At 37.5% G+C, this 23,878-nt stretch overlaps 1 protein-coding gene across 1 annotated transcript in view; it reads right to left on the bottom strand.

Moving 5' to 3' along the window:
* Nucleotides 1-23,878, bottom strand: part of PRRC2C (proline-rich coiled-coil 2C) — a 69,387-nt gene that overhangs the window by 2,141 nt on the left and 43,368 nt on the right. Inside the window, exons 20-32 of the mRNA XM_006872646.1 lie at nucleotides 22,138-22,329; nucleotides 21,744-21,995; nucleotides 20,588-20,680; nucleotides 16,399-16,500; nucleotides 10,743-10,941; nucleotides 9,498-9,701; nucleotides 7,872-7,987; nucleotides 6,584-6,720; nucleotides 4,539-4,770; nucleotides 4,182-4,289; nucleotides 2,384-2,602; nucleotides 1,732-1,835; nucleotides 1,290-1,416 (exon numbers count right to left, since the gene is read on the bottom strand). Coding sequence (XP_006872708.1) covers nucleotides 1,290-1,416; nucleotides 1,732-1,835; nucleotides 2,384-2,602; nucleotides 4,182-4,289; nucleotides 4,539-4,770; nucleotides 6,584-6,720; nucleotides 7,872-7,987; nucleotides 9,498-9,701; nucleotides 10,743-10,941; nucleotides 16,399-16,500; nucleotides 20,588-20,680; nucleotides 21,744-21,995; nucleotides 22,138-22,329 — 2,085 coding nt within the window. The remainder of the gene's footprint in view (nucleotides 1-1,289; nucleotides 1,417-1,731; nucleotides 1,836-2,383; nucleotides 2,603-4,181; nucleotides 4,290-4,538; nucleotides 4,771-6,583; nucleotides 6,721-7,871; nucleotides 7,988-9,497; nucleotides 9,702-10,742; nucleotides 10,942-16,398; nucleotides 16,501-20,587; nucleotides 20,681-21,743; nucleotides 21,996-22,137; nucleotides 22,330-23,878) is intronic.

Below are 23,878 nucleotides of genomic sequence, written 5' to 3'. Positions count from 1 at the left end.
AAAGGAAATAAAAAAAAGTAGTTAGCTCAGTTATGTCTGCTAAGACAATGAATGCCTGGATATACGGTTATGGGTCCAAAGGCATCTTAAGACATGGTTCAGAGACAGACTCTTGCTCTGTTGGCTGTTAATGCTGTACTAACCTTCATGTCTTGTTCAGCCTTCAACGCAGCCTGGGCCTGATTACCTCTGACTCCAGATAGTGATCCACAAGGACCCCTGGCTACATGTGGCAAACGAGCATGGCTCATGAGGCCTGTGGTCAGCGGAGGAGGCATCTGACTGGCCAGTGCCATTGGTGGCCTCTGAACAGGCGCTGGGAAGGTGTTAGTATGTGGGGCTCTTACCAATGGAGGGACCAGGTTAGGCTGAGAGAGAATCTGAGTGAAAAAAACAAAACATACAACATTGAACTGTTAAAAAAAAAAAAAAAAAAAAAAAAAAAAAAAAAAAAAAAGCCAACTAAACTAGGTTGGCTCATCCCAGAGTAAATCTGTGCCCAGTCTGCCATTGAAAGGAAGCGTATGGATTGTGCCATTCCGTTAATAGACAAGGAACACACAGGCCTTGCATGGGTAGCCTAGCAGAAAAATCAGGCAAAGCATGCTATGTATAGCATTTAATTTGGTTCTAACATCTCAGCTGCAAATTCTGAAGAGGGGATAGAAAGGCTCTTAATTAGCGTATCTTTTTAAAAAGATACAATTGTACAGAAGGCATACAACTATATCAAACATAATCTGAACATTAAATAAATACAGTATTAATTCAGCAAATACGTTTTCTTAGGAACTAAATGAAATTTATGAACGTTCTTATCAATTTCAGTTAGTCCTTCAATGTGATCAGCAAAAGGAAGAGAGAAGTCAACTTTCTTATATACCAACACCTTTTGGAAATATCACCTCAAAATGCACAGGTATCTTTTTTTTTTTTTTTTTTTTTTAAGAAGTTTCAAACCTAGAAAACTTTAAGCACTGGGACCCTTCTCGGAAAAGTCAACTTCTTCAAGATAAAAGGAATAGGACTGAAAAGGATTATCAGAGCTGTGTGGGGAATCTTTTGACTGTATCTGTCTGCTTTAGAACTATACAATTACTATCTGTGTCTCGCTACAAATTGCAGAGAATACATCTGAATGTCACATATTTAAAGTCAGAAATTATTTTTCATGAAAACTGTGCTTCTAAACTGGCTAATGTGTAGCAAGATGATAAAATCAGAGAATTCACCAGGATGGTATCATTTACAAGACATTATAATACCCATTCTCACTGATATCTGCCCACCTGGGGTGCAAACTGTGTAGGAAATGGTTGTGTCATTCTCACAGTGGCAGGGGCAGACTGGAACTGCTTCTGGTAGATCATGCTGTTCATTTTGCTGGACTGCCCATTTGGACTTGTGGAAGTAGCCCTTGGAAAGAAGCCAACACTGGTCAGTACAGCAGTGCCGTTAAGTTTTTTACAGACAATGCCCAAATACTTTGTGTCTGATAAAAATCTACCCAGGTGAGTTACCAAACATTATTACATTATTACAACCGAGAGACATGGAACAGAGGTGAGAAAGGATACTAGACAGATCTGCCCTGAATATTCTAAAAATATAGCACTAAATTTTAGATAAAACTACCAGAATGTCTTACTGATTCCTTTTGTACTTCACATAGTGATATATTAAAACAAATTATTTTGAAATTCTGTAAGTAAATTTAAATGCCCATTTTACCGGAAGGGACTAGATGTTGGTGTGGTGCTTCTACCGCTGATTGGAGGTGTGCCTGGTTTAATATCAATGCCACTTCCAAAGGCTTTTAGTTCCATTTCAGACATCTGAGAAAAAAAACATAAATGTCTGAGAAAAAAAACATAAACGTAACATTCCTTAAACTCTATAACCTAAGTGCTATATTTAATATTCTATATATATGAAGAAGGGAGTCCTGGTGTGGCGCTGTGGGCTAATGCGTCAGACTATAAAGTCAGTGGTTCAAGCTCACCAGCTGCTCCCTGGAAATCCTATACAAGGTTGCTATGGGTCAGAATCAACTTGACAGCACTTAACAACAATATGAAGAAAGCTTAATTTAGCAGCGGACAAAGAATCCTAGTACAACTTTTAGGTTTCAAATATCATGGAACTATCCGGCCAAATTTGTGGCTAAAATGTCTAAGAGACTATATAACATCCAATTGTACAAAATTTGTGAAGTATTATTAAGTAAAAACCAGGGGGGTCATATACATTAAAAATACTTTTCACCACCCTGAAGGGTGGTAGAATCTGATATATTCTATTTTTGTAGAACACACACTATGCGTATCATCTATACATATGGCCTTAAACCCTTGGTAAACTGTGTAAATGTCTCTTCACTTACTTTTCCTGTGGTTGCAATCATGCTGTGCTGAGTTCCAGCAGGGATCAATCCTCTGAAAGGCTGGCTTACTTGGGCAGGACGACTAAGGCTCTGAGCCTGAGCCTGTGGGGTGGTATGTTGTAACGGGGGCTGAAGAGTCTGAGGTAAAGCAAGTAGAGGTTGCCCTGTAGATCCAAAATTAGGCAAGGGAAGCTGGGAGGCTGGCAAAGGTACTGTAACCTAAAACACAAGCACATAGGAACCTCAGCAATTTGCTTATACAGGTTGCATGAAAATTCCTATAACTATATACATGTTGCTGCGTTGTTGTTATGTGCGACTGAGTTCTGGCTGATAGTGACCCTGTATAGTGTTTCTGAAGAGTGGAGTGGCTGGAGGGTTTGAACCGTCAACCTTATGGTTTAGTTCTCCAGTGTCTATCCTACAGTGCCATACCAGGACCCCATCTAGTTGCATAGCTCTTAAATAAATTTTCAGTATACTGAAACATCTTTTATTTAGTGACTATCTCCATTCTATTTACTGAATACAACAGAGTAGGTACTGAGAGGTGAAACTATAAAACAGAAATAATTATGACCATCTTTGAGTATATTCACAATATATATCAAATAACAACAAAATTATTGTTGTTGTTAGGTGCCATCGAGTAGGTACTTATGAACAGCAGACTGACACACTGCCTGATCCTGGGCCAACCTCACTATTGTTGCCACGCTTGAGTCCATCGATGCTGCCACTTGGCTAATCCATCTCGTTGGAGGTCTTCCTCTTTTTCTCTGACCCTCCACCTTACCAAGCATGACAGCCTCCAGCAACTGGTCCCTCCTGATGATATGTCCGAAGTATGAGAGACGAAGTTTGGCCATTTTGGCCTCCAAGAGCACTCTGGCTGCACTTCTTCCAAAACGGATCTATTGGTTCTTTTAGCAGCCTGTGGCACTTTCAATATTCTCCTCCAACACCAGAACTCAAAAACATCAATTCTTCCAGGGTCTTCCGTATTCATTGTCCAGCTTTCGCATGTATATGAGGTTAAAGAAAATATCATGGCTTGGGTCAGGCGCACCTTAGTCCTCAAGCTGACATCTTTGCTCTTCAACACTTTAAAAACCAAGAAGAATGAAGCCCTTCACAACTTCAATCTTTTCTCCATTCATAAGAATGTTGTTTATTGGTCCAGTGGTGAGGATTTTTGTTTTCTTTACATTGACATGAAATCCATACCGAAGGCTGGAAGTCCTCTTCACTTTCAGCAAGCAAGGTTGTATCATCTGCATATCGCAGGTTGTTCATGAGTCTTCCTCCAATCCTGATGCCACGTTTTTCTTCATAGAACCCAGCTTCTCAGATGATTTGCTCAGCATACAGGTTGAATAAGCATGGTGAAAGAATACAACCTTGTCGCACATGTTTCTTGATAATGGGAATGTAATTTAAGTGTATCACACATTCTTACATAGGCATCCTATAGTGTTTTCAGGTCTCAGCAAAATGAGCGCTTAACGCCCCCCTCCCCCCCCCAATAACCTTCTCCAGTTATTTAACCTTATTTATTTATTTAATCTAACTGAGTATATTTATGAACTGGCACCTTCTAAAATAGCAATCAAAAGTAGTTAAGAGATAGGTGACCCCTAAGCTCCCATAAAATTTCTAGGACATCTCAGAGAACAGTCTGAAAAATCACTAAGCTATGCCCCATCTTGGTTCTATTTAAATTTCCAAATAATAAACGCTATTCAAAATAATAATAATATCAAAGAAATTAGAGGAAATTTACCATGCCATAGTTTACCTGGTGGAGAGCACTCGGTGACTGGGCAGTATTATAGAAGCTTGTCTGACCAGGCTGTTGTACTTGTCCAGAATATAGATTTGAAGCCTGGGTAAGATTTGCTCTTGCCTAGGAAGAATTTTACATGAAAATAGTAGTCAGAGAGAAAAACTTTTCAATTCAGAGGTCACCATTATGACTTTAAAGCAATCTCTAGAAATCTTACAGCATTAAACTTAAAAAAATAAATACAAATAAAAAAGGAAGAGCTTAGTTTTTCATTATGTCTTTAATAATTTCGCTTTGAAACACGTTTCCTTAAAATAATCTGCTGCTCAGAAACACCACATCAGTGCATGGTTTTAGCCCCTTCCTTACCTGAAGAAGATGAGTATCAATTAGTTGGGAACTTCCTAGTCCTGATGCCTGACCCAGCTGATGTTCATACAAGATTGGAATAGGCTGAGTATTTGAAGTCTGTTGAAAGGCAAGACCTGATTGTGCCTTGGCGAGTTCCTGGTGTTGGACAGCTGGAAAGTTGTGGATGGCAGTGCCAGAAAGAACCATCGATGGCTGCGATAGACTGCTTTGCATAAAGGCTGGCTGTGATCTATGAAAGTATTGAAGAGAAAAAGCTTGTGTTAGAAGTTAACTGCATTTGGAATCTGGAAAACTAAGAGAAAGTATCCCAAATGACTTCAGTTTTCAACCTGGTTGTATATTAGGATTATCCACAAAGCTTTAAAAAAATAACAACAGCAATAACAGAAAACAATGCTGGGCTATAGTCTATACCCAGACAGCAGTATCATCTCTGCAGTGGAGGGCTCAAATCTATGCTTTTTAAACACTGAAATGAATAAATATTTATCCTAGTAGTATTGATTTAAAATTGTATTTCTACAGAATTGTTTTGGTCTAAATTATCTTAAAGATGCGCCTTCCAAAGACAGATGTTAAAATGAGGATAATAAATACAGGTTGTCAATGCACTGGCATTCCACTTCCTATGGCTATAAAGACTAATCACTAATTAGTCATGCTTACTGGTTTGTGAGATTATGATTGCTGTTCTTAGATTATAAATTTCAAAGCTTTATTTTTACCACAAATTTCAAAAATAATCCTAAGAGGAATAATCAAAAAACAAAATGTGAGAGCCATAAAGATCAAGTTTACTAATGATCTATATTCTCTTTTGATAAAGTTTACATTACATTGATAGTAATCTAAAAGCTTTATTAACTGATGCCAAATTTAACCTATAAAGTATGGAAATTCTATCTGAACCACTTCAAAAAATATCAAACAAATTTTCAAAAGCAAATGCACAGCTTTCCAGATTTCTTAAATTAGATGACCTTAAGGCACTTTATTTTTCTTGTGGATGGCTGAAGCCCCTACCTTTTGACTCCGCAGCCCATCCCCCACACATAGTAAGTTGGAGAACAAGGACACAAGTTGAATCCAAGCTCTGCCATTTATTTGTAGGATTGTGGTTATTGTTGTTAAGTGCCTTCAAGGTGGTTCTGACACATAGCGACCCTATTTAGGATTTCTGAATACAAATCTTTATCTTTCTCCCATGGAGAATAAATGTGGGCTCAAACCTCTGACTTTGTGTTTTGCTGTCATGCACTTATCCTCAAAACGGTAAATCTTGACAGGAGCAGACAGCCTCATCTCTCTTCTGAGTTGGGTTTGAAGCACCCACCTTGCAGTTAGCACAATGCTTAACCCATGGTGCTACCAGAGCTCCTAAATACCTATCCTACATAAGGGAAGTTCAGTAAAGAACAGTTTTCATTTGATTACTTTCTGAATTGTAACAATAACTTAGTATGTGTCTCAGGGAATTCTCAAAAGAATGCTTTTTCCTATACCATAGAGCACACTTGCCACTTCTACTCTTCGTCATTCTTGTCTTCTCTATGACATTCCATACTATTCTCCATCCCCTAACTGACTGTCGTTAACTCCCCATGTTTCAGCTCTTACCCAGAGGGAACCTGAATTTACAGTTTTTAGCAGTCAGAAAAAGGAGCCCTAGTGGCACGGTGGTTAGGCATTCAGATGCTAACTGAAAGGTAAGTAATTTGAACTTACCAGCCATTGTATGAGAGAAACATGTGACAGTCTGCTTTCTTAAAGGTTTACAACCACGGAAACCCTTCAGGGCAATTCAATTCTGTCTTAACCAATAATTTCTGCACATTTTAATTGGCATGGGATATTGTTAACCTCTTCTTAAAAAGAAGCTCTGAAGCCTAACTGGGTTCAATAAAGGTGGCTGAAATAATTAGAGGCTGGGGTTAATGACAAATAATCAATGGGGAAACAAAGGGGGCAAATATGAATTATGACAAGATGGCTGAATATTAATATTGCTTTCAGCATTTAAAACATCACTTTAAAGTAGTTACCTATATGGTTGAAGTGAAGAACTAAATAATTCCTGAGCTTGGGAAACAGCAGGCCCAGCCCCTAAACTCAGTTGAGCTTGATGCTGTCCTTGCAATGGTGCATAAATAGGGATTGGAATCTGCTGGACTGAAGCTGGCTGTAATGCAATGAAAAAATATACATATAATACAAACATGTTGTATACAAACACTGTATGCACAAATCAGATTTTGGAAAACAAAGTTTTTGGGTCATGAAAAGAGTAAAAATGTTATCAGCTTCCTTTTAAAAACACGTGGAGTCTTCACATCAAGGATCAAACCTATAACCTCTACACAAGGTTGACAGGATGGGCAATAGACACTGGCTAACTAAAATGGGGGTGGGGTGCGTTGGTGCTAAAAAGCACAAAGTGACTGGCTTACAAGTTTTCAAGAGGGAGTTTAGTTTCAGCGTATGCAGGGGAAAAGTAGAATCCCCACTGAATAGTTTTCCGCTTGTCTAGATGGGTCAGGTGAAAGGAGATGGGGTTCACCAATTAATAGTGAGGAGTTTTATCATATCTAAATGCAATTGTCACAGCTGTAACGCTGTGACACAAAAGGGGGGAGGTAGTTAATCTTGCATTCCAGGAACAGAGGACCCTTAGGACAATCAAGAGAGAAGAGCATGAGCTGAACGTGGGACACTAACCAGAGAAGCAGGGACACCAGAGATGGAGGCAGAGGGGATGGCATGGAGAGATAAAGCAGCTGAGGACTCTAGACTCATGGAAAGAGAAAGGCTGTGTTGTGTGCTGATGGCCAGGAGGCAGGCTTGCAGAAGGTGCCCTGTAGCTGTTTAAATGATTATATATTCCTGCTTGTTTTTTTTTTACACATGCTCTAAAGAGCACACTCGCATTGACATGGGTGACGGGACAGGCATATACAACTGGAGGGAGGTAGGAAGAGGAAAGATGAGGGTGACAAGGGACACATGGAGGAATGCAGTGGTTGGAGTGAACAGAGGTAAATGCTGTTAACTGGTGGTGCATGGAGAGGGTTGAAACCATAACATATAATGAAGCAGAGTATATGATTTGTTGAATGTGAAACTGATGATCTGCCCTATAAACCTTCATTCAATTCACAATAAAAAGTTAAAAAACAAATAAACATAAAACCAAGTGTAAACATCTAAAATTTACTTACACAATATCACGGAGTCAAGGATGGTCTATTATTTATAATCCAAGATAATTATTGCAAACACAAAAATGCAGAGAAAAAACAAAGACACAGAAAAAAACAAGTTTTTGATACTTACCTGAGAAAGACCAGGTTGGAAGCCTTGTTGCTGGGCCAAGGATGGTGGAGCCAATCGTGCATGTTGGGTATTGAATAAATGGCTGGTGTCCATATAGAATGCTGGGATTTGTGTTACTGGTCCCCAGGGAAGACAAACAATTACATTTCAGACATTCAGCACATTTTAAATGGATAGTTCTTCACAGCCAGATAGCATGTACATGTTTGTGTTGAAAACGAATATCCCACCCCATTCTATTGCCGTGGAGTTGATTCTGACCTACAGTGACCCTATAGGACAGTGGAGAACTACCCTATAAGATTTCTAAGGCTGTAAATCTTTTTGGAAGAAGACTGCCACGCTGGATACCACATGTTAAGCAGGAAAAGTGTCTAAGGGCTGGTGGGTTTGAACTACTAACCTTTTGGTTAGCAGCCCAACCCTTAAATCACATTCTGCCAATCAATTATAAAATTATTAAAATTTCACATTATCTGTTAAAAAATTTAAATGAACGTACCCTTTGATGTAGCAAACTCACTCCACTTTTAATTTTACCAACTAAAATTTACCAAATTATTTCAAAAGAAATTCATACTGTTTTGTAACTTTTTAGATAACACCTTCTGGTTGTTGTTGTTAAGTACTGGCGAGTTGAAGCCGACCCATAGCAACCCTTATAGGGTTTCCAAGGAGCAGTTCAAACGACTTTGCAGTCTGACGCATTAACACGTTCTGGAGAGCTTCTCATATATTGTTATTAGTTAGCCACCACTGTGTAGTGGGTTAGGCCTTAGGCTGGTTAACCATAAAATCAATAGCTCAAATCCCTCAGCTACTCCACTGGAGAATAAGGAGGCTTTCTGCTCCTGCAAAGATGTACAGCCTCAGAAACCCTACACAGGGTTGCTATGAGTCAGCACTGACTTGGCAACACTTAACAAAAACAACATATCCATATAGAGGAGTCCTGGTGGTGCAGTGAATTATGTGTTGGACTGTTAACTGCACAGCAAACAACAGTTGCTCCAGGGGAGAAAAATGAGGCTTTCTGTTCCCATAGATATTTACAGACTTGGAAATGCTATACAAAGTTGTTATGAGTAGGAACTGACTCAATAGCACACAACAAATATCCGTATCGATGCTGGGTATAAGCAGATACCAAATTTTATCAATTTTCCTAATATTTCCAAATGGAAAGGCACTAATACCTTCGTTGTTCTTTTAATTTGAATTTACATCATTACTGAAGCTTGATAATTTTTCAAATGTTTGATTATTTACCTTATATAATATTATGATGATTTAGAAGGATAAGTTACCCCACCCCTACTACCTTTACAATTTTTGTTTTTCTTTGCTAGTCTTTTTCAGATAATCAATTTTTAATGGAATTATGTCAAGTGCACAAATAACTTTACAAATGACTGAAACCAATTTGTGTAATATATATATAACATATACATAAGAAACATCTACCAAAACCCCTAAAATATTTATCAAATATAGAAAGAGCATTCAACTTTATATGGAAAAAATTCTGCAAAGCACACAAGTAACTTTAAATTGGAAAGACCTAAAGAAAAATAAGCATTTTTTAAAAAAGCTTCAGTTCTGAATATTTAACCCTAAAAATACTACCTGCTGCAGACTGAGACACGTAGACTTGTGGACTCTGTTGTTGCTGGGCAATAAGCGAAGGCATACAGCTTAATTGTGAAAAATGACTTGCAGAAGGCAGGCTGCTGGTCTGTAACTGTTGGGGTTTCACTTTACAAATGTTAGGAGGGTCAGACGTAGTAGTAGATTTTGTACTCAAAGAAGAGGTAGTGTATGTACCAGCTCCTGCATTTGAGGGAGGGACAGAATAAGGGGAAATATGGAATATTAAAAATGCTGGTGCTTAGAGTACATAATTCAAAACAGCAAGCAGAAACTGAAAAGCTACTGTTTACACTCATTTATGATTATCAGACATTTATCTCCTGCCAAAAATCCATTCCTGTTACCAAATGTAAAGATTATAAAATCCAAGAAATAACAAACAACATATAAGACTCACAATATAAGAAGGCTGAGCACCAACCTTATTGTTATAGCCTGAAACTATTTTAACCTTCATTCATTTATCGGCAAATATCTGACTGCCTAATAAAAGCCTGGCATAGATATGATAGAACTCAGCTCATAAAGCTGGAAGACTTTTTCTAAAGGTGTGTTGTTTATTTGAAATTATAATGCAGTGTATAATAATCTCTGGATCTGTCTTAAGAGCAAATACTGACTTCAGATAACATACATCAAAGCAACTGTAGTACAAACTAAAGGCATACTAATACGAGAACAGTATGCCAAAATACTGAAAACCAATACTATAATCACTAAATGTGAGTCAGTAAGAAAAAAAAGTATACTCTGCTGGATATATTTTATATGTGGTGGAGAAGAGTCTTCAATGCTTTGGAACCATTTTGGAAAGTCATTAATAGTGCAAAAGTTTGAAATGAAATTTTTGTTTTCAATAAAAGAAACATGGTTGTATATATGGTAAAAGGGTAGACTTTCCTAGAGTAAAAAGAGAAAAACAAAACATTCTGTGATACTTGGACTGTAAGGTCAGGTTGAACCAAAAGGTCACAGGTTCAAACTCAGCAATTGCTCCTTGGAAACCCTTTATAGGGTTGCTGTGAGTCAGAATCGACTTGAGGGCACTTAACAACAAACTAAAAGTGGGAATGGGGAAAATTGGGGGAGGAAGCGAAAGTGACAGGATCTCATCTTTTATCTGTTATAAGTAATACTATTTTTATGGGGTAGTAAATAGGAGAAAATCCTAAGTTATAAATAATCCAAAGTATTTAAAGTAACGGTACAAAAACCTTATACCTGATAATGAGGTGGTAGGAGTTACTGAAGCTACAGGAATCTGAGGCACTGATGCACTTGAGAAGGAAATGTAATTAGCAGTGCTAGGTCCACTGGCACTACTGACTCCACTTGCAATTGGAGGTGCTGTGGAAGTTACTGGAGATCCCTTCTCCCTTACATTTGGAGAATTCTCCCATGCTTTGCGTGCAGATTCCATCTGCAACAAAATGGACATAATTTAAAAATAAAAACCAACAATGTCAATACATGTTGTGTATCCTTATTTATTCTAAATCCCAAATACCTTTCAAAACCACAAAAATAAATGATTAAGACCCATGGTCTTTCAACCTTCATTCATTGCTCCTTTACTGAAACCAAGAGAGGATTTTCTTTAACATAGAAAATTGGTTTTCCATTTAACAATTCATACGTTTTGTTTAGAGACATTAATTACAACTTACTTCTTTCTTGTGTTTATTGTTTCTATTCATCCTTTCTACCTTCTGAACTTTATCCCTGGGCAAATATCATATGGTTGATTGTTCTAAGGAGTGCATACCTCCATGATGTTACTAGTTCACCTCACAGGCCTGTCTAATGTTTGACTTAAAGTTGTTCCACTAGGGTGAGTTTGGTTCCAGGCTTGAAGACTGACTAAAGGGGGCTTCACAAGTCTGTATAAAAGCATAAAGCCTGTTTTTGTTTTTTTAAATAAAGAAGCTTTTATTGTGAGTTGAGTGATACTTTACCGGGCAAACAATCATTTTTACACTCAACAAATTATATTGTTTTCATTGCAATGATTACAATCCTCTCTAATCTCCATCAGTTAACAATATTTACCTCTATTTCCTCCCCCGACCCTTTGGTGTACACAAAATACAATGAAAATATATACTCTTTTAAATGTCCAAAGGGCACATTTTGTAGCCAGCCTCTTGCCTGCAGGTACATGGCCTTTCTCATCCCATAGGCCTAGAGTCCTCAGTTGCTCTGTCTATGTCACTGCCTCTGTTATTGCCCCCTTTCTGGTTAGGATCCCACACTCCACTCGTGCCTTTCTCTCTTGATGGTAGTAAGCCTAGTCTTACATTTTTCAGTTTGTTCCTCATATTTTTCATACACTAACCAGGACCCACTAATGGGATCCTTTTCAGAGTGATTGGCAGGCATAGATAGGTACCATCTAGTTCTTCTCGTATCCAGGTTACATGAAGACTGATGTTCAAGTGATCCATCAGTCCTCTGAATGAATTATTTCCGGATGAATTATTTCCGTGTGTCTTTGATTTTCTTCTCTCTTTTTTGCTCCGGACAGGTAGACCACCAATAGTTGCACCACAGATGGTCACTCAAATTCTTTCACCATTTCAGTTGCTACTCACTAAAGAAGGATGGAGATCACTGTCTTTGTGAACTATGTTATTATATTATGCCAATTAACCTTAGTGCCTCCAGTACTATGGTCCTATACCCCCAGGCCCAGTAACTCATTCCACTTAAGGTGTTTGATTATGGCTAAGATGCTGTCATAATGTTGCTCCTCTTCATGCTCTACTCCTGGTATGCTGCTGTGGGGCTAATGCACGGGACTGCAAAGTCGGTTTGAACTGCAAGGTTGGCGGTTTGAGCTCAGCAGCTGCTCCTTGAAATCCCTAGTCAGGGTTACTGTGAGTTGGAACCGACTCGACGGCACTTAACAACTTATTCATGAATATATTTACAGCATATAAGTAGTGGCTCTGTAGGATAAAGCACTGGACTGCAAACCACAAGGTCAGTGATTTGAACTCTCCAGCCATTTCACTGGAGAAAATTCAGCGTTTGAAACCCTACACAAGCTCTAAAGAAAATGTGCTTGTGATATGGGAAACAGATCAGAGAAACAAAACAAAACAGAAACAGAAGCCTACACAAAACCCCACCTTTAGCAGTGAACAAGGAAACAAGTATTATGATTCTCTTAGGACATATTTGAGGCCTTGTCTCCGTAATAGGAAGGGTCCTAAAGGCCCTTATTAAACACCCAAGGCCCTCCTATTGCTTCTCAAATGGTAGACAAGAGGTATCTTTTGATCCGCTGTTTTGTTAGGCTCATAAGTACTTTAAAAGGCAATGCAACTAGGTAGGTTTCATATTTTGCAAGCAGATCCCAAACTGTAGTTTACTGTAGTCATTTGCATTTGTGGCTGACTCTGATTTTGGCTCTAGTCTCCTATTTATAATAGCAGTATTCATAAGCAGCCATAAAAGTAATTCACTTATGTAATTTTAGATTTTCTATCAGCCAAACAATTTTAAATAGAGTAAAATCTAAGAAATTAATTTTGACAGTATTTTGTGCATACTGATATATCAAAAGTATTTTAATTTCAATGGTGATCAACATAAAATTGAGTTAAGTGTATATAATATTAAAAATCTGGATCCAATGTGTATTTCACACTTTAGCACACCTCAAACTGGACTAGCCACATGGTGCTCAACACCTACATGTGGGCTGTGAGTTCTGAATTGAAGGGTGCAGATGCTCAAATATCCTGTGTCTACTTGAACAGGAAAAGACCAGACTATAAATGATCATCTGATCAGCGCGGTAGGATAAGTACTACATCTCAAGGTCTATTTGGACTACATGGTCAGCTGTTCAACTCACCAGCTGCTCCTTGGAAACCCTATACAGGGTCACTATGGGTTGGAACTGACTTGACAGCACCTAACACCACCATCTAGGGTAATCTATAAAATTCTACTGTAGTTACTTACATGAGATTACTTTTTATGAGTAATGTTTTTAATATTACTGTTAGGAAGTAAACATTTTTCAAAAGTGAATATTTTGGATCCTTGTAGTAAACTCTAAAGCTCTATTTTAATCATAAAACTTTGAGAAATATTCACATTATTCTAAGCTGCATCCTTTAAAAAACACACAATACACATAATGCAACTCACAATATAAGTGACTTAAGTTATTATTATCAGTTCAAAAGACAGACCACTTTGATGTTCACTTGAGTTTCTTTTTTTTTCTCAACTTGATTTTGAATGTTATTTGCTTTAAAATACCTTTTTTTGGAGGCTGAGTGGGGAACAACTGAGGAAGTTAGCCATATTTCCATTTGTCCTGGAATTTTTTCAAGGCGCTTTGGTGAGTGGAACAATGGCTGGCTGCTGCACTGCTGTCCCTAAGGGTGGCAGTTTGAACTCACCCAGCAGCTCAGCTCTGCTACAGAAACGGTAACAAACTTGAGAACATTATTATGGAGCCAGCTCTACTCTGTCACATGGGGTCAATAGGAGTTGGAAATAAGTCTACAGCTCACAACACCATCTGAGATTTGTATTATTTAGAGGACATGGATAAAGTACATTATCTTTCATAGCAACTTTTTAGGTTGTATTGAAAATACAAAGGTTTCAACAAACCTTGCATAATATAGGTCACATACATTTTGGCTTAACTTCATTTCTTAAGATAATTTAAAGCTTCTATTTTTAGAAATTCGAAGAAACTAATAGTACAATTACTTAACTATACTTCCTTTGACAAAATATACTGTCAGTAAGGGCCATGTTGAGGCCCTTATGATAAAGAGCTCTGGTAGCATAGTGGTTACGAATCGGGCTGCGAGCCGCAAGGTCAGCAGTTCGAAACTACCAGCTGTTCCATGGGAGAAAGATGAGGCTTTCTGCTCCCGTAAAGATTTACAGCCTCAGAAACCCTGTATAGGGTCACTATGAGTCGGAACTGACTCCACGGCACTTAACATCAACAACATGATAAGCACCAGGCTGTAAGCTACAAGGTCTGTGGTTCGAGCCTGCTAGCTGCTCTGTGGGAGAAACATGAAGCTTTCTGCTCCCTCAAAGATTTGAAAAACCTAGGAAACCCTACACAGGGTCACTATGAGTTGGAACCACCAAACGGCACTATTAATGGCCATGTTACAAAATTTTACTTTTTATAATGCTTGAATAATGAAGTAGTAAAAATAAAGAAACTAGAAGAAGTTTAAAGCAAATGCAATTTAAATTGATCTTAATTCTAAATATACAATATTTCTTCTTAAGAGTGTTGCAGTGTTGTGAATTACTTCAAGTGGCACTTCTACCCATAGTCTTTATAACTTCCACCAAACCACCTTTTTCCCTGATGGGTCTGGGTACGAGAAGGTGGGAAAGATGATGACAGGATGATATTAAGATGGCTAACTGTGGTCGTAAAAATTTGAAACTCTAATGCAGGTATAAAATGAACCATCTCAGAAGTAGGAAGGAGGATCTCACTACCATCTAGAAGAGTATGGAGTGTGGTGTGTCATTTGGACCAAAGATTGGTAAGCATCGAACTGCCTTGACCCAGGAGACAGAGCTGTAACAGCAAAGGTGTGATAACAGCAAAACCAAGAGCCAAAGCTTGATACAGAGCAAGTAAAACTGTGTGCCTCTGGACAGGAGGCGCACTTCTGAAATGTATTTAATGGGGAGGAGCTAAAGCTAAGTACCTTCAGGCTGGGGCTTATTGTGGCATTTTATCAATAGCACTAAAGGAGCTTCCTAACATTGTCTTGAGCTGGTCACAGGCCAAGGGCCAGAGAGATGTCTGCTTGTGGCATGGTTGGGAAGATGTCCTCAAAAAAGAACTATATCCCGAACCTACCTAGTGAACCCCATACTTGAATGATCTGAGTTCTGTGTGGTCACTGCAATGAATGATCAAACCTAGCCGAGGAGTGCTTTGGGAGGGATGGTTATATCAGATTTGGGTGACAAGGCAGAAAATTAGAGGCATGCCTAAGAGCTCATTCCTATAAGAGTCAGTTTGATTTTCCTTGTTCCTGGTGAAACCAGAAGGTCAGGTGTCACATTCATGCCATCTTTACAAATGTGCAAACTGAAATGAAAAGCAAAGGTCTATAGGTTTTATGAAGAATTAACAACCAACTTAGAGAAAAAAGAACACATATTTGCTTATTAGAGTTTATATTATTCCTAATTGGATAATGATAAAAAACCCATCTATATTATAAGACATAAGAAACAAAGATAGGGATACTCATTCAAGTGACACACACAAAAAAAAAACCCCAATAAAAGCTGAACGAGAATTGGACTAAACAGTAACAAATGAGTAAGGGCAGAACAGGAATTGCACAAAGCAGAGGTTGTTCTTTTATAAAATTTCATTGTCTCAAACTTATAAAACAATTGAACTCTCATTCCCCTGGAGATCATAACCATCATATCATGTCAATCAGTACAGCATCAGGAAGTCCAGCTATTATGGATTATGTAACTGCTCATATAAAGTTGCACAAACAGCACCAATGACATAAATAAATGTATGTGACAAATTCCCAGTTGATTGTATGTCTGCCTGTTACTAACTAATCCTAAAGCAAATAAGTAAAACACAAACAAACAAATCAGTCTCCTTTTGGACCTTTATAAACACTCATTATCAATCATTTGCCAGTTCAATTTAAATATTACAATGTCAAGCCATTGCTAAGTGGTGTTTAACAGTAAAAGACTTTTAAAGTACAAATTTGGCACCATTCCATTTCTCCAACTCAGTGTTGTTTACTACATAAAACTAGCATCCTAAAAAAAATGTTAATTTATGACCCCTTGCATGCAATAATCAAGGATCCTTAGAGATACCTACCTTGAAGGTGAGACTGAAAGTAGTGGGAGGAACTGAAGTTAGGCTGGAGCTCTGTTGGATAGTCTCCCTCTTAGGGAGGGGAAGTGTGTTGGGCAGGGGCACCTGAAAAGGCAGGCAATACATATCACAATCTAACTAAGTCTGCTACAAAAGCCTCATTAAAGTTAACACTCATGTACTCTATGGTTGTGATTTTTTTTTTTTCCCCATCAGAACCAACAGGAATTATTTAATTACTTAAAATCAACGTGTTTTTGTTTTTAAGTGCTGTTGAGTAGGTTCTGACTGGTAGCGACCCTGTATAGGGTTTCCGAGGAGAGGTTAGTGAGTTTGAACTATTGATCTTACCGTTCAAACAGACCTTGAGGTCCAGTGCTTATCCTACAGTGCCACACAGCAGGACTTCATGTAGTGTTTAGTAACTGACATCTTGGGTAAAACTTCTAATGAGAATTACTATCTGCCTTTTAATGCATGAATTGACAAAGAGTCTGCTCCAAGTAAATGGTGTGCATTTGAAGGCAATACCTTGCATATTTTAATATGTATAGGAATAACCTTAGCAACATTGTTTAATGCAGATTCTGATTCAGTAGGTTTGGGGTTGGGCCCGAGATTCTAGCAAGCTCCCAGGTAATGTTGCTGCTACTACTCCATGAACCACACTACGTGTAGCAAAGCTCTAAGAAATACCATTACTACCATTTATGAGATCCACAGGTTCTTCTACTGGCATTTAACACAGTGAAAAATTAAAATTAATTTGATTTTGATGATACACTCAAGTTTTAGGTGTAATAATGGGTTCCTTGAGGACTTGAAAGTAATCATTTGTGATACTATAGATAATCAGAGACTTCTGATACTATGAACTACCTAATGGAAGTTCATATAGATCTAAGCTGTAATGATCAAAAACCCCACCTACATTCAATTCTTCAAGACTTGTTGTTGTTATGTGCCGTGGAGTCGGTTCCAACTCATAGCGACCCTGTACAGGGTTTCCAAGGCTGTAAATCCTTACGGGAGCAGAAAGCCTCATCTTTCTCCCACGGAGCAGCTGGTAGTTTTGAACTGCTGACCTTGCGGTTCGCAGCCCGATTCATAACCACTACGCCACCAGAGCTCCTTTCTTCAAGACTAACCATTAAATAATATAGTTATGATCCTAAGAAAGCACATTAAGCCTTAATAAAGAGGACAAGCATCTTTTAAGAAAAAAGGACAGAACTTCCATATATAAAATAGAACCTTCAAATATATTAAGAGAAGAAATATTCCAAAAGAGCTTCAAATATCGAATATCAAAAAGTTCATGGAAAATGGAATTAAATGACAATGGAATTTCCCCACCCCTCAAAACAATGTAGTAAATAAGTTCAGAATCACCACACACTTGGCACAAGTAAGCAACACTGAGACCATTATTTAGCGCTGCCTCACTCAAAATGATCTTTGTTTTCAAACATATGTTGTTACATGTACTGCTAACAATGAAATGTAGACTATTCAATTATATATGACTGAGTCTCTTCCCCTAAACAATTATATATGACTGAGTCTCTTCCCCTAAACTGACACTACTGTACAAGTCATAAAGAGCCCTGGTGGTGCTGTGGGTTAGGCAGTAGGCTGCTAACCACAAGGTTAGAAGCTACTGTAAGATTTAATTGCAGAAACATATAGGGTTGCTGTGAGTTGGAATAGACTCAATGGCAGTGTGTAGGTACAAGTAAGTCATTACATGAAGTCTTACAGATCATACATAAACCTTTAAAATGCTCATCTGGGTATTTTCTTCCTTATTCCCATTTCGTAAATGGTATTTTCAGAAGGTGGTTTGGCAGAAATTACACGCCTTAGCAAATTAAGTTACATATTACATATATTCTGTTTTTCAAATGAAGCAAAGACATCACAATTAAAATTTCAATATTTGATAATCTAATTTAGACATCAGCATTGACCAAAGTCTTTTTTTCCCCTAAGTTTTTCCATTATTTAAATAAGATTTGAAGCATTAAGAAGGGTAGAATGCAGAGGATAAATAGGGTTTTATAACACCCCCAGATGGGTTACATGAATCGGCTCTTGAAATAGGTGTGCTATCACCAAGAGAAAGTGAATGACTTATTCCTTTCTCTTTCTTTTCTATAGTTACATATTAAGAGTTCTTTAGCTAGACTATAAAAATTGAATTACATAACTCTTAATATGGCAGTCTGCTCCTGCAAAGCTTATAACATTGGAAACCTTACTTTGTCCCATAGGGTCAATACATGAGTCAGAATCGACTTGATGGCAATGGGTTTGATTTTCTTTTTTCCCTTCTTAAATGATTTTTATCAGCCCCTACAATTCTTTATACTAGGTGCTAGGGGAAGAACAGAAGGCTTAGAGGGGAGAGAAACAACCTATAAAAAGACAAAAATCAAGACTATTATCATCAAAATGATAGTTAAAACCCATTGTGGGACACGTTCAAATATTTATTTGCAGAAGATATATTTTTTTAAAGTATGATGAACATTTGCCTGCGATAGCTTTTGCTTATTATGTTGCTAAGTTCCAAGGAGTTGGTTCCAACTCTTAATGACCCTGTGTAGGGTTTCCAAGGAGCAGCTGGTGGGTTTGAACTGCTGATCCTACAGCACCACACCAGAAGTCCTTGATTATTATTACTGTTGTTGTTAGTTAAGTGCTGTAGAGTTGGTTCCAACCTACAGTGACCCTGTGTAGGGTTTCTGAGGAGTAGCTGGTGAGCTTGGACCACTCCAGCGCATTAACCCACAGCACTCCATCAGAACTCCTTGCTTATTATGATGTCGTGTCAATTTCAATGTATATCGACCCTGTATAGGGTTTCTGAGGAGCAGCTGGTAAGCTTGAACCACCAACCTTGCAAGTTCTAACAGCTTTGTAGTCTGGCGCATTAACCCACAGCACCACACCAGGACTCCTTGCTTATTATTATTATTATTTGTTGTTGTTGTTGTTATTAAGTACCATGGAGATGGTTCCAACTCATACCCTGCACAGGGTTTCTGAGGCTGTAAATATTTACGGGAGCAGAATGCCTCATCTTTCTCCCGCAGAACCCCTGGTAGTTTCAAACTGTTAACCTTGAGGTTGGCAGCCTAACTCGTAACTACTATGCTACCAGAGCTCCTTTTGTTTATTATAGAGGGCAATATTTAAAAAGTGAACAGCTGTCCAGATTTCCTCCATACCTGCTTCACAAAATAGGAGTCATGCTAGTATCTTCTAATATGCTCTTCTAAATTATACAGTGTGACCACGCAGGCTATCTAATTTTCTTGGGCTTATGCTTTTTCATCTGTTGCTCAGTGGACTAGATGAAATGAAGAATTATACTAACTTTTAACACAATCTTTAATTATAAAAAGGCTGCTCTGGAAAGTATGGCCCTGTTCATAGCATGACTTAATACCACCTAATAATAAAAAAAATAATAATAAAAAGGAGCTCTTGTAGCGTAGTGGTTAGGAATTGGGCTGTGAACCACAAGGGCAGCAGTTCGAAACTACCAGCTCCTCCTCAGGAAGAAAGATGAGGCTTTCTGCTCCTGTAAATATTTACAGCCTTGGAAACCCTATTCAGGGTCGCTATGAGTCTGCACTGAATTCATGGTACTTAACAACAACAACAACAACAACAATAATAAAACACTTAAGAGTTTTTAAACTACTTAAGCATTATAGCTCAAGCTTCACAACAGGAATGTTGTTGAGATTCAACAAAAAAAGATTAATATCTGAGTATGTGAAAATACTAATTTTCCTTCAGTTTAAGTCAGTGAGGTTTCATCAAATTTGGTAAAGGTTTCATTTAAAACAATCACTTACCAAATGAAATGTTAAATTTGGAGAATGAGAGCAAAGAACAAAAATTCTTACTAAAGCCAGCTTAATGGGATTAGAATTTAGGAAATGACACATTACAAATCTTGATTTTGAATGGAAAACAATGACTTTCAAGAAAAAAATCATATACAATAAAACCAGCCTTTACTGTCTTTGGTAATTATAGTGTTCCTAAAAACAAATGTGCTACCAACTCTTTCACTGAGAATAATCAAATATTGACCCCATAATAAGTACAACTTAAAATGATGTACTAGATAGTAAGTTCCTATCCAAACTTGCCATGAATCAGCTTGATTACTTACAGTATTAACCAATGTATCTTCCATCTTTGCATTATTAGTAGCCACAGTGTTAGGCAGAGAAGAAGAAGGTGTAGTATAGTCTGTTACCGACTCCTGTGGAGCAGTAATAGAAAAAATGTTTTAAACGGAACCACTGTCTAACGACCATCTCACAATTGTTAAGCTGTTTTGGAGAAAAGAGAGGAGATCTAACCTCACTCAAACTTAATTTATCAGTCAATAGTAGGTTAAAATTACATGGTCTTCCACTGAAAAGCTGCTGGTGGGATCCTGTATGTTTTAAAAAATGAATTGCAAAGATTTATAAAGAGGTTGTCAAAAATACCAAATATTTCTGAGGATTACTAAATTTTTCTGTATTTCCCATGTTCAATCTGTAGTTTCTACTACTGTTTGTTTCACTTCAGTGTGGATGAACGAACTAAAAAGTCAGTTATCTGAAGGTATCACAGTTAATTAGGTTTTAGGATATGCTCCTTCTTAATCCCAAGGACAGTCTGGCGTAAACATAAAATGGCAAGTAAATATGCTGTTCCCACAGCTGTCAGTTCCCAAGTGTTATACTGACTATAAGATTTTTTTATCTAATACAGCCCCCCCTACATACAAGTCAATTACTTCCTATAGTCTAACTCTGGAAGAAAACTGCCTATACTGTAGTTTAGGAAAGGATGATTCGTAACTTTTGATTTTTGTTTTATTACCTTACTTAAAAATCTTAACATTTGGCATGATTAAGACTCCAACAATAACTCTTATAATAAAGAAAATTTCTTTAAGTAATAAATAGCAATTATTTCAAAGTCTACAAACTTGAAAGCATTCCAATCTTGTGTAGATATTTTTCATTTTAAGTAGATTTAAGAGTAAATTCACACACACATAGTAAATTTACATTATAGAAAATTTTTCAAATGACTTATGTACATTATAAAATAAAACGTTCTTTGTAGGATATAACCCATATTGTCCATGGACCGCCAACCCGAAGTTTAATGGTTCAAACCAAATAGCTGCTCCTTAAAAACAACTCAATAGCACTTAACAACATAGTTTATGGAATTATATTCAGCAATTCTTACAATATATACTGTTGATATTTTGTAACTTATTTTAGGCATAGTTTGCGTCAATTGAGAACATAATTGCTGCTTACCTTTGAATTAGGGCCAAATTCTGCAGATGACACCGAAATCATTGTTCCTATTTCAGTAGACATTTCTGACACGGCTTTGTTTTCCTTTATTGTGACAGGGTCTGTGTTTCTGCCTGTAGTAGGATTTGACTTCTCTTGTCCTTCAGGCTCCACTTGCTGGACATCTTTTACTTTTCTATTTTTTAATGACCGTTCCTTTCCAATGGGACCAGGTTTATGTTCTTTGCTTTCTACTGGACTCAAATCTGGAAGCTAAATTCAAACGTTAATGACAAGGATGCATTGTAACCAAAGACGTTTATTAAAAATGAAAGTCACTGTTATACTGATATTTGCTTACCATAAGTGTTGGTGACCTTCATAACATTCTATATGGAATATGAATGATAGTTACCTTCTGGGCTTTGATAGGTCCTGCCCGTGGCTGCTTCTGCCGTTGTTCTTTGGGTTCAGGTATTTTGTCAGTAGATTTATCCGAAGAAAGCACAGGAATAACTTCATTTTCATTCCCATTGGAAGCTGGAGCACCAAACTGAATTGTGTCAATTCCTATTTCAACTCCACTTTCTTGACCATTTTTTGTTCCCTAGTAAGAGAGTATTAGAGAGTATTAAAAAACTAGTCAAAACAAAAAGAACAAATTTGAATGATTTAATGTTAGTACTAGATATTTTAAACAATGTAACAGAAGTGGGTGTGAAACAATCTACCTATTAACTGAAAGTGATTATATTTGACTATGTTTTATAACTTCCCCATAACTACTTATTAGAAAACATCTGAAACCAAAGTAAAAGCAAGGAACACAGAAAGATATCACCAGTAATAAACAGATAAATGAACGAATATGGGAGGGTGAGACGAGACCATTATCATTTAATTTTCAGATGTCTGTTCTGACAAAAATATATGTAAGTACAACGGAAGTAGTGATGTAGTTTATACATTTTAAAGCATTAATTCAGCAATTAAGCAGCTAATTTATATAGCATGTTCTTGGTGGTATGCATCCACTCACACATTACCAATATAACTTGTATTCTAATGAATGGAAAAAATAAAAAAAGACTCAGACATATAAACAATTAAAACAGGTGGACAGAAAAAGCTATGGAGGAGGAGACACCGAAGCTGAATCTAAAAGACAAAGCCATTGGAAAATGTTTCAAAAATGAAAAAGGACAAGCAGAGGCTTGACCACCTAGGGGTTTGTAAGCCAGAAAATATTCACAATAATTTACTCTTTCAAAGGAAAACAAAGTCAAATTTCAGACCTTGGTCTTTGGTTATATAGTTGAAATCGCTTCTTAAAATCATTTTTGGCATATCTGAAGTTAACATGGTTAATTACTGTGTTAAGGGAAATGCTAATGCTGTAATTATCAATGTAACAATGTCAACAATACTAAAAGGATATTGTTTTTTAAATAGCTGCATGTATGCTTTCAAATACAAGCAAATATTTACGATGTAACTTGGATAAAATATTCTCTTTTAGTCATGAGAAATTTCTATTATAATCAGGGTTGAAATTCTATAGCTAGCTAAATAGGAATATATAGTTAAGGTGTGGCGCTGTTGGATAATATGCCAGACTGCAAAGCCGTTTGAACTGCAAGGGTGGCAGTACAAGCTCACCAGCTGCTCCTTGGAAACCTTATACAGGGTCGCTATGGTTCGGGATTGACTCGAAGGCACTTTACAAAAACATTGTTGTTGTTGTGAAATGTCATGTCCTGCTGGTTCTGACTCACAGCAATCCTGAGTAGGGTTCTAAGGAGATGATAGTGAGTTTAAATTGCTGTACTTTATGTTCAAACTACATTGAAGCCCAGTGCTTATTTATTCTATAGCACCACACAAGGACTTCATAGTTGGAGGAACAAAATGATGCAGTAATAAATGACTGTTATTAACTTCATGTATGTTGTTGTTTTTAAGTACCGTGGAGTCGGTTCCAACTCATAGTGACCTTGCACAGGGTTTCCAAGGCTGTCAATCTTTGCTGGAGCAGATCGCCTCATCTTTCTCCCGCGGAACTGCTAACCTTCAGGTTGGCAGCCCGACTCGTAACCACTACGCTACCAAAGCTCCTTAACTTTATGTATTGTTGTTGTTGTTAAGTGCCGTCGAGT

The sequence above is a fragment of the Chrysochloris asiatica genome, unplaced genomic scaffold, assembly GCF_000296735.1.
Source record: "Chrysochloris asiatica unplaced genomic scaffold, ChrAsi1.0 scaffold00207, whole genome shotgun sequence".
Taxonomy (NCBI): domain Eukaryota; kingdom Metazoa; phylum Chordata; class Mammalia; order Afrosoricida; family Chrysochloridae; genus Chrysochloris; species Chrysochloris asiatica.
The sequence above is the reverse complement of the archived record's forward strand: the minus strand, read 5'-3'. Positions and strand labels throughout refer to the sequence as shown.